The 12044-nt window shown below is 42.9% G+C and overlaps 1 protein-coding gene across 1 annotated transcript in view; it reads right to left on the bottom strand.

The window, feature by feature from the left end:
* Positions 1 to 12044, bottom strand: part of SLX4IP (SLX4 interacting protein) — a 181650-nt gene that overhangs the window by 53111 nt on the left and 116495 nt on the right. Inside the window, 2 exon segments of the mRNA XM_079946416.1 lie at positions 6846 to 6966; positions 11770 to 11859. Of these exon segments, the coding sequence (XP_079802542.1) occupies positions 6846 to 6966; positions 11770 to 11859 (211 nt within the window).

The following is a 12044-nucleotide window of genomic DNA, read 5'->3' as shown; positions in this document are numbered from 1 at the left end:
GAATAGACCCTTATTCAGGATTTGGATGTACCCTCTATGTCTGCCATGTTTCTGCCAGCCACATCACCCATGCACTTCCTGAAGGCCTCATTCACCATCACCAGTGCAGTGATTCTGACCAAGAAAACTCATTTTTCAAAATAAGACAGTGGGTGCATAAAATTCAGTGGTCCTACCAAGCAATCAAGCCAGGCTCAAATGCAGCTGGCCTTAGACAATGGTGAAGAGGTCTACTGAAAATTCAGCTATGACACAAACTGCAAGGCAGAAGGGATTGTGGAGCTGGGGTGAAGCCCAAAAAGATGTATATGTGCTCTGACCAGCAGAACAACGCATTCCCTTGGCCAGAATATGTGGTTCCTGGAACCAGGGAGTGGAAGTGGGAAGTGACCACCTCAGCAAAAAGTTTGCCTTCCATCCCCCTGACTCTGCTTCTTTAGTACTCAAGAAAAGACTAGAGGGGCTTCCCTGGTGGCGCAGTGGTTGGGAGTCCGCCTGCCGATGCAGGGGACACAGGTTCGTGCCCCGGTCCGGGAAGATCCCACATGCCGCGGAGCGGCTGGGTCCGTGAGCCATGGCCACTGAGCCTGCGCGTCCGGAGCCTGTGCTCCGCAACGGGAGGGGCCACAACAGTGAGAGGCCCACAAGGTAGACGGGTAACACAGAAGGAATATAACGTGTTCGACCTAGCAGAGCACATCCAGTGCTAAAACTTGACGCAAACTATGGCAACCTCAGAAAGGCAGGACCACTGAGGGCTCAAATTCCTTAGGAAGGAAAGTTTGGTCACCTCACCAGGTCAAGAAACCTGATCAGCTGAGTTACTGGCTAAAGACAAAGGGAATATGAAATAAATATTAGAGGAGGGAATATACAAACAGCAACTATTTATTTCATGTAACCGACTACAGAAGTTAGAATGATAGCATCTTCCTAAATTGTCTTCCTTGCTGTACCACATATGTATTTATATATTAACTAAGTTTTTTGTTTTTTTATTCAGGGTATGTTGGCAATAGTTAGCTTCGTCATTTAGTCAATAAGGAAAATAATATGGGCTGTGAATAAACCAAAGGAGGAATACACATCGCTCAGAAATCTCGGGCTTGGAGCTGGGATGTGAGACTTGGGGTTCTCTCTCTTGGAGGAGGTGCTGAGCATATTTTGTCTGTAGTTGGGAGAGTTGTATTGTCAGGCAAAAGTTTGTTGTTATTGTTTGGAAGTTTATGGAAGAAGGAAGCCAACAGGAAAATTTCAGTGGATATTTGTAACTCGTATCCACCCACCCAAAACTTCTGCCCATCCTCCCTGCATTTTGGTAACTTCCCACATTTTTTAAGTCCCACTTTCCCAAGGTAAAAGCCAAACATTTTGCACTCCCTGGCTCACCTGCAACCAGGATACAGCCATGGGATCCTCTCCATGGGAGGAGCACGGCGCCATGGCCACAGGCCAGGCCGTCAGGCTCCTGTAGGCTCAGTGCTGGGCTTTGCAGACGGCAGCTGAAAGGGCTCATGAACCAAAGCCGTCCCCCCATCTTGAGGCTGAGGCTGTGTTGTCTGTGTAGACTCAGAATCGGACTGCCTGGCCCTCCTACAGGTAGATTCTGTTGAACTACCTAATATCTTTAATCAACTTCTCCTCTGCTGCAGAGACAGACCAATTCCAGCTAGTCTCAAGCAGAAATGAAATTAAACAAAGGATATTAGGTAACTAAGGTTCCTGACCACAAAAGGATTTAAGCTGGAGACGATCACATTTTTGTTTTCAAAAGGCCACTCTGGCAGCAGAGGCATGGATGAATTGGAAGGGATATCAGGAGGCCGTGGCAGTGATTCAAGAGCTGATTAATAAGAAGGGTCCTGACCAAGCGAGTGACACAGGGAAAAACAAAAATTTAAGACGAAAAAGGCAAACGACCCAATACAAAGGTAAGCAATAGTTGTAAATATGCAGTTCAGTCAATAAACACATAAAAACAGAAAGATAAATATCAAAGGGCATGACATCTCTTTTTTTGATTTTTGGCCTGTCAGACTGGCAAAAATTAAAAATACCAGTAACACTCAATATTGGCAAAGCTAAGGGGAAAAATATTAATGAGGTAGAGTTGACAGAATCTGAGCTAAGTCTTTAAAATAGAAACTTTCTTACAACGTTAATTTTTACTAAATCCATTGAAATAACAATTCCAGGTGACTTAAGAAGGCTGAGGCTACTGGCAAATGTCTGTGCTATGCTGTTCGCTGACGGAGTTTTTGCCAGTACTCTTTGTATTCCTCAATATTACATGATTAAGGAAATGGCTTAAAAGCCATTTATGTTATTTTTTTTAATAAAGATAACTCAGAGGATGAAATATATTAATTTTATTAAAGCAATCAGCAAAGTTACCAGCCTGGTGACTTCAGCTCACCAAGCATCGTGTGTTAAGTGTCTATCCCATGATGAAGTACGTTATCGTTACTCAGATCTGGAAACGGGAAAGGTAAGAAACTCACACAAATAAGGAAGATACCCAATTTACACAAAAGCGAAAACCATACACATTCACCCTAGTCACCAAGACAGTAAGAACAACTCTATTTTCAGGGAACATGAGACACAGAACTAAACAGTGAGGAGGAAATAGGCAAGGCCTTCCTTACAGTTCATGGCTCTGAAATTCCTTTGGAAGAAAAAGGCATTTAAAGTAAGACTATGGGAGCAGCCGAGAAGAGGCAGTTTCCATTTTTAGTGATGCTGATAATAAACAGTCTGGGATGGGCGGCATCACTATGTATGTCTGCTTCATCCCTGCGGGTGTGCATGTCCTAGAAGATGATGCATCTCGGCCCTCTATGGAAGGCAGCCCTGGGGTAGAGATGGGCGAACAGTGCTCTGACCTTTAGGAAATTAACAGTTTAGTATGAGGTGAAGCAGAGTTACCGGTTTCTGCTCTTGAATTAAGCAGCTTGGTCATTTGGAGGAAAAAAAAAAAAAGAGGCTCTGGGGTGGCAACCCCTCAATCTTTACCAACAAAGAAAGGGAGAAAGGCAGGTAAACTGATTATAAAACAATTATAATACAATGTGACCAATGTTATAAAAGTGCTATGAGCAAGGAAGACAGGAAATTGAGGAAGACTTTGTAGAAGTAATATGTGAGTTAGGTCTTAAAAGCTGAATACTAGGAGATTTCCAGACAAAAGAGAAACCTAAAAACATAAAAACACAGAGGTATAAAGAATGCAGGTTTGCAGGAAATAGAAAAGTGAGTAGCAGGAAGGGACAAGGCAGGCGAGGTAAGTTACAGCAGGCCTTGACCTTACTAGGAAGAGGAAAGATGTATCCATGTGTGTAATTAATCACTTGTACAAACATTTATTAAGAACCTACTACAAACCGGAAAATATGCTCCATGCCGGGGATACCATGGATCATAAAAGAGGCAGAACCTGTCTTCAGGCGACCGGCACACTTGTGGAGAGATCAACATTAATCAAATGGTGTGAACCAAAGTGCAGGATGCTCCTGGGCCTGGAAACAGGGGACCTGTGGACAGGATACGCTTCCCTGGGGTGTGGACTTTGAGCGGAGGGCTGAAAGTGGCAGAGGGGCAGGGGAGGACCAGCGCTCCAACATGGGCAGAAGCCCCAGGATGAGTGGAAGAATGGGGCTTTGAAAGAGAGGAACTGAAGCTGCTGTGGCTTAAGCATGAAAGAAGGAACAAGGGCCACAAGATGAGGCTGGAGAGGCAGCTACCCCAGAGATCTTGGCCTTCACCCAGGAGCCCTGGGGAAATCCTGAAGGGCTTTCTGCACAAAGATCAGACCTGTGACGTGAAGGGATTACACTAACTCAAGTGTTGACAACAGGTGGGGCATCAGCCAGAGCGAGCGCAAGGGCGCCAGGGAGCGTGCTGCTGCAGGTGTTCGAGTGTCCAGCTGAGGCGGGACCCTGGACTGCTTGGTGGCAGCAGAGGACTAGCTCAGGTGGGGACATCGAAAGACATGCTCAGTCAAAGGTTAACTGTTCTCAGAAGCAGAAAGAAGGGAGATGCTGCTTTCACACCGAGTTGGCTTTCGAAGAGGGAGAGGAGTGAGCGGCACACCGTTGCATCAGCACCCTCCTGCTTTCTTGGGCAATCAACCGTGCTGCTTATCTCTGACAGAGAAGCCCGGCTTTTGCCCCCACTAGGGGGCATCGGAGGCTCCAGGGGCAAAAAAGGCTTCTTGTTTGAGGTTGTAAAATAAACCAAGTCAGAGGCAAATGACAAACTGAGAAAAATCTCTTGCAACATACATAACACACAGAGCCTGAATATCCTTAAGGAGCTCTTACAATGTATGAACAATAGAGAGAAATATTATATAGAAATTGAAGTGTGCAAATATCTAGATCATCAAGGTGTCCACCATACCACTGTTTACAACAGTGAAAATATTAGATGCGACCTAAATGTCCCACTGATAAATCAAACTATGGACACAATGGAATTCTATGCAGTCATTAAAAACAGTGATGTGCACCCCGAATGGCCAAAACAATCTTGAAAAACAAGAACAAAGTTGGAAGAGTCACACTTCCTAATTTCAAAACCTACTACAAAGCTATGGTAATCAATACAGTGTAGTATTGGCATAAAGACAGACATATAGACCAATAGAATAGAAGAGAGAGCCCAGAAATAAACTCTCATATTTATGGTCAAATGATTTTTTATAATGGTGCCAAGGCCACTCAATGGGTCAAAGGACAGGCTTTTCAACAAATAGCACTGGGAAAACTGGATATCCACATGTGAAAGAACAAAGTTGGACCCTTAACTTAAACCATATAAAAGATTAACTCAAAATGAATCAAAGACCTAAATGTCTATAAAACTCTTAGAAGAAAAAAATAGGGAAAAGCTTTGTGACACTGAATCCAGCAATGATTTGTTGGATATGACATCAACTGGCTACATCAAAATTAAAAACGTTTGGGTCAAAGGACATTGTCAAAGGCTTTGTTTTCTCCATTTCTCTCAGGAGGGAGAAAATATCTGCAAATCATATCTGATAAAAGATTAATATCCAGAATATATAAAGAATTCCTACAACTCAAACAAATAAACAAACAACCTAATTAAAAAATGGGCCAAGGACATAAACAGACATTTCTCCAAAGATACACAAATAGTTAATAAGCACATGAAAAGATGGTCAACATCACTAATCATTAAAGAAATGCAAACCCAAACCACAATGTGATACCACTTCACATCTATTAAATTTTTAAAATGGTGATATATGTGTTTCAAAGGACTTTTATATTATGTTAGGTGGGAAGAAAATAATTACAAAATTGTATGTACAGTAAGATCACTTTTCTGTTTAAAAACAAACTTCTTGCTCACGTGAGCCCAAGAAAGGCTTTGGGTTTCATCTTGGGGCCAGAATACCATGTGTTCCCTGCCTGTGAGAGAGGCTGGGAAAGTGAGTATTTAGCTCTTCCCTCAGTAGGAGTGGAGGCCAGGGGAGGGGCCAGTTGAGGATGGGGACTGACTAAGCCACTACCACAGTGGAGACAGAGGTCTTGGAACTTTCTCTGCTCCTTTTCCTTCCGTACCAGTTAGAAAGTGACACTAGCCAGGTCTGCTGGAGTACAAAGGATGCAAGCTCATACGGCTTTTCTCAAGAAGACTTACAGTATTACTAAGCAAAATGCCGGCAAGCGTCATCTAATACAATATTGTTTGGACTGAAAATTCTATTTGTCTGAGGCTTTCGGTTTGAATAAATTTAACCTATCTGCCCACTTATCAGTCGTGCCCAAGTAAACAGTGCAGATTAAGTATGCCTTCAAAGGGGAGGACGTGACACCATTCTTTCCCTAAAGAGGTGCTGCATTAGCATAATCTAGTTCACAGCACTACAGTGCTGTCCTCTGAGGATTAACATGGGCTGACTGTTAAGTGTACTACAAAGAGAGCCATGAAATGCTAACTTAAAATTAAAAAATTAAAAACACCACAATGACAGAGTGGAGAGAACACTGGTCTGGGGGGTCAGATTCTGCTGCTTGTGAACCAAGTCCTCCTCCATATTCAACGTATCCCTGAATATGCTGAATATGAATCTGTGCATCAGGCACTGAGCTAAGTGCTGGGGGCAGGGAGAGGAGAAGGGAAGATGCCAGATACACGACATAATCTTTGTCCTCGAGAAGATGATCTTTTATTTGGGCAACCCCCTTAATCTCGCAACCTCAGCTTCTTCACCCATAACTCAAGGATATGACCATTCTCCAAGTGTTATTAGGATAACAGGGTGGGATATTTCAACCTCAGTGCCCTTGACATTTTGGGGGATAGTGTCTTGCTGTGGGGAGCTGCCCTGGCCACTGTAGGATATTTAGTGGCGTCCCTGGCCTCTACCCACCAGATGCCAGTAGCTCCCCTCCATGGCTATGACAACCCAGACTGTCACAGACATTTCCAAATGTCCCCTGGGGCAAAAGCACCCCCAGGTGAGAACTTCTGAAATAGGGTGACATAAATGAAAGCACTTAGAAAAGCATAAAGCCCCAAATCAAGTCAGCGTTAACGTAAACCCAGCTGTAAGACTTCTCAAAAAAAAAAAAATCCTTTAAAGAATTTATAGCTTACTTAGGAATGTTTATTTTCTATTTTTATGTACTTTGCCTACCATTAAAAGCCCTTCAGGGCTTTCTGGTTAATTTGCTTTACCTAATGAATGCATCTTCAATAGAACATATTTTTTAAAAATGTATCACTGTACTAACGTGACAGTCAGAGTCAAACATAACTGCCATCTCTACAAAGCAGAAATTTTATCCAAAATCAAAGTACTCCATTCCTACCTTTTAAGGACAAGGGATTGGATCTTGTGAATTCTGTATTTGACGGCCTGTGCTGTTTACGAACTCCTAAGTATTCCTTCACTCTTGAATCAATGGTTTCTTTTAACAGTAAACAGACTTCCTAAAGTAAATCAGAAAATTAGATATAACTTAATTTAATGCAATGCAAAAAAAATCAGTATCATGCATATTTAAACACCAAAATCGAACATTTCATTTTGTTTGCTCTTTAAATTAGCTATGAATGAATAAAGGAATCATATATGTGCTCATGGATAATGCTGCAGATTTAAATTTGCCACTGAGCTTTGCTTGAAACCATGATGTTGGCTTACTCTGTGATATAAGAAATACACTTCATTTCTCTCTGCCTCAGTTTCACATTTCTAAAAGGAAGATAAAAACACTTCAATGTAAAAATCAGGGCGATCAGGTGACAAAATCAGAGAGGTAAAGACTGTTTTCGTATAAATATCAACCCGTGGGATTGTGACAAACAGAAGAGAGAAGTCAAACAGAGCCAACTCTGGCTGGAGATGGTAGCCCCAGAGCCAGGCCCACTGGGTGGGGACTGTGGACCGGGAGAAGCTGGGAGCCAAGGCACAGTCAGAGGGAACCCTGACCCCTAAGCAGTCAACAGGGGGCAGCCCCCCGTGCTTTCATATGGGGACACAAGGCACAGTGATACCAGATCTTCCAATTTGTTTAAGAGAAACTAGAGACAGTGATTTTTATACAAAAATTTCCCACTTTTCAAACTTGGTTCAAAAAACTTTTAATACCTAACCACCATAATTCATTAGTTTCTGGGATTTACAAATCTACTAAAAAGGAATAGCACCGAGTGGTGGGTTGAATAGCGAACTGGAAATCAGGAGTCTGATTTTCTTCTCATACTTGTTGATGATACTGTATATGCTTTTGTAAAAACTGTACTTTGTTCACCTATTCATGGTAAAAATAATTTAACTTCTTATATTGCTCAAAAGTAGACTAATATTTATTAGGCAACAGAAACACAGGGCATCCCATATGACTAGCAAATTTCTGGAGCTAACATTTTATGTATCGGTGTTATTGATAAAAAGAAAAACAAAACTTTAAAAGTCCAACCACACAATGGGATGACACTGCCCATTCCAGCTACACTACCAGAAGAATGTTACTTGATGTAGGGAAAGGAAAAAATTGCCCACAAATCTAAATGTCTTAACTGAGATTAAGAACTGATGCGTAAGGATGGGTAATTCTGGTTCAGTTCCCAAGGACTCTGCAGAAGGCTCAGAGTTTCCAGGTCACCTCAAACCTGTTTCACTGGTTTCTGGCAATGCCATCTCAGGTTGATCTCTTAGAATCTTCATAAATTAAAATGAGGACAGAGTTGTAAGCTGCTTCAAAGGGCAACGAGAGCCAAACTTTTCTTTTGTTGCAGATACGTGTACTCCTCAAACAGTACAGAGAACCCTTGACTTAATTGACAAACATGAGTTTCTTGATAAAATACAAACACTGGTCTCCTCTCTCCTGCTCTCATTTTGCAGCCCAGAGATGCAGTGCCTTGTGGAATACAGCCGTATTCGTTTACAGTTAGGGTTTTGGCATTGTTCACGCAACAGAAAGGCAGCCTTGTCTCATACTGTTGTTTTAACAATTAAAGAATTTTGCTTCACATGCAGGGTTCAACGATGACTGAGCTAGAAAATATGTGAAAGACATACATGGAAACAAGGATTGTTAAAATTTGGCCATAAATGCCCTATAAGGCCAGAACTAAAAATAGTATGACAAAAATAAAGCCAAGGCCCATACACACAAACTCTCTCCCTAGAGTTACAGGGCTTTCCTTCCATGAGAAAGGTTTGACAAATGGAAGGTAGATATTGTGTGCTGTGGTTGAGATACCCTAGTAAGTGACCACACTGCACTTGGCGAAGTGTTCTCTTCAGAACCAGAGCAAGGCAAGAAAAGACAAATTCCCAGCTAAACTGGAGGGGGGGCAAGAAGACCAGGTCCCAGTCAAGGAGCAAGAGAGAGATGCGCCCAACATCTCCAGGCTAACAGGGGTTCATGTGTGCTTCCCCAGGTTTACAAACGGAACAGTTTGAGTTCAACTGTTTGGGTACAAAGACTACTCATGCTGGACTCAAAATAAACACATGTTTAATACATGTAATTAGTTCCTTTTCCTGAAAAGGAACTGGATATTCTTAAGACTTTCACTATGCAAAGCGACTGTTAAAATGCAATCAAACTGATAGCTCATGAAATCCCAGTCTTGAGATAATCTAATGATTAAGAAAAGATGAAAGCATTGGGACACTGAACATAGGCTAAAGTCATATCCTCAACTAGCTTTTCTCCTTTCTCACACACACACACACACACACACACACACACACACACAAATTATCCCAGAGCGATTTTAATGTCAGTGAACACACTTCGAAGGAACAACTTCAGTAAAAGCCACAAACTATCTACTTTGCTTTGAGAGGAAAACTCAGCTTGCTGGCACTGCATCGGAGCTCTGCAGGTCTAATCGTGCTCTGAGCATCTTGCTAAGTCACGCCCTGCTGCCCGGACATAGGTACGAGGTGGAGCAGCACAGTTGCTTGTGGCACCCTGGAAAATTCTAGCCTTATGCTTTGGCTAGGAAGTGAGTCACATACCCACAGATTTATTGTAAAGCCTTCCAAATCAACTGAATCTTGGCAAAATTGACTAAATATCAACAAAAAGTGTCTAAGGCCGCGGTGGCAGAGCTGGGAGAGAATAGAGGAAAATGGAATGGTGGATTCTAGGATGCTGTTTATGTAAGTCAAACTTTTTGGGTGGGGTCCCCTGGGGTGCATATTAGTCACTTTGGGGAAACGAATTAACTGTTTTGAATCATAGGGACAGGTGTTGAGAAGCCAAATCTTGGAATGACATGAAGGTGAGTTGTAGAAGGAGATGCTGGCCCGTCAAACGTTAAGGCCTGAAGAGTAGGGTTCACGGCTATTTACCTGAACGAAGATCCCATCATATAGAATCTTGCGCCTTCTCGCTCCAGCTTCAGGCCATTGGGTATCCTTCGCAAAATGAGGACAACAGAGTCCTGATGATACTATTATCTCCTGACCGAAAATGTATCACTTATAAATTTTCTTTTGGGAGTTTTCTTTTCTAGTTATCTCCAAAAGCTGACTGAAAACAGTTATCACAGTAAAGGCGTAAAAAAGTGGTATAAAAAAGTACCACTATCACTAGTTTCTTCTCCATATACTACCTTTTAATAAAATGTATTTTTATTTCTAGCTCTAAAAAGCTATTGTGACCAACAAATATCATGGAAGACACCAAGGGCTCTAACATTTGGAAAGTTATGTGAAAGCCACAGGCTCGCTGTCCTGCTCTCCTGTAAGCAGGGATCTGGAGAAGGGAGCCAAGCATGTGATGAGAGCTAGAGGCACCTTCTCACCACCCTCTGCCACAGCGGCACTTGGGTGGGACCTCGGAAACTGAGAGCTGGGAGTGACTCAGCCAGGGTCTGGGAGAACCCCTTCATCTGCAGAGGAGGAGGCTGGGGCCCCAGGAGTTCCAACATCACCACCCTGTCACATGACCACTTCCTTTACTGACTGAGCATCAGCTTAGTGACTGGCCACGGCGAGAAGAGGGCCGTGATGAACCATCTCTACACTTTGTCAAAGGATCACAGGGTGCAGAAGAGGATTTCAGACCAGTGAGAAAGACCAGCTTTGTGTCAACACCACACCTGCTCCAGGTGCTCAGTCCATCCTTTACGGCCAGTCAGGATTACAGTCCCTGCTTACCTGGAAAAGTCACTTTAACTTCTTTTTTTTTTTATTATTATTTTTCTTTTGCGGTACGCGGGCCTCTCACTGTTGTGGCCTCTCCCGCTGCGGAGCACAGGCTCCGGACGCGCAGGCTCAGTGGCCATGGCTTACGGGCCCAGCCGCTCTGCGGCATGTGGGATCTTCCTGGACCGGGGCACGAACCCGTGTCCCCTGCATCGGCAGGCAGACTCTCAACCACTGCACCACCAGGGAAGCCCCAACCTCTTCTTTTTTTAATACAAAGAACCCTTTCCCCCAAACAAAGAGGTAGGAAATTTCTGGTTTAAATACTAGAATAGCAAAGGAAATAGATGTGTCAGTTTCCAAAGAAACAGCAACAACAAAAAAGCAGGTGTATGTCTGTTGTGGGGAACACAACTGTTTTTCAAGGATTAAATAGCACTCAAGATTTATTGTCCACTAATGAAAATGAAAGCTGGAAGAAGAGCTAATATTCTTTTAAAAGCTCCTTGCATTTAAAATAGTGAAAAGTTTTAAGGAGAGCACAGGGAACTATATTCAGTATCATGTAATAGGACTTCCCTGGTGGAGCAGTGGTTAAGACTCCGCCTGCCAAGCAGGGGACATGGGTTCGATCCCTGGTCCAAGAAGATCCCACATGCCGCGGAGCAGCCAAGCCCGTGCACCACAACTACTGAGCCTGCGCTTTAGAGCCCGCGTGCTGCAACTACTGAAGCCCGAGTGCCACAACTACTGAAGCCCATGCTCCTAGAGCCTGTGCTCTGCAACAAGAGAAGCCACTGCAATGAGAAGCCCATGCACCGCAACGAAGAGTAGCCCCCGCTTTCCGCAACTAGAGAAAGCCTGCACACAGCAACAAAGACCCAATGCAGCCAAAAAGAAAAAAAAAAAAGAACTAATTCCACTACTAATGAAATAAACAACTCCTGAATGAATTTATTTAAAAAATATCACGTAATAACCTATAACGGAAAAGAATCTGAAAAAGAATACGTGTGTGTGTGTGTGTTTGTATGTATAACTGAATCACTTTGCTGTACAACTGAAACACCGTAAATCAACTATACTTCAATTTTAAAAAATAGTGAAAAGTTTTCTGGTACCTCTTTCTTCTGTTCAGAAAACCAGCTGGTATCTTTGTTTGAACCTCGCGGAGATATATGAAGATCCACCAGGACAGCAAAATTCCCACACTGAAAGACATTAATGGCAGAGTTAGCTTACGCCCAGCAAACAATGAGAGAAAATCTCACAAATTCCTATGTGGTTGCTCATGATGAAACGGCAACAAAGTTCACTACTGGACAGAAACGTTAATATGGGGCGGGGTAAAACTCATAACCCGATGCTTTTTGCAAGTTTATAAGTTATGCTAGAA

Source organism: Stenella coeruleoalba, assembly GCF_951394435.1.
Source record: "Stenella coeruleoalba genome assembly, chromosome: 15".
Classification (NCBI taxonomy): domain Eukaryota; kingdom Metazoa; phylum Chordata; class Mammalia; order Artiodactyla; family Delphinidae; genus Stenella; species Stenella coeruleoalba.
This window is presented reverse-complemented; position numbering and strand designations above follow the sequence as displayed.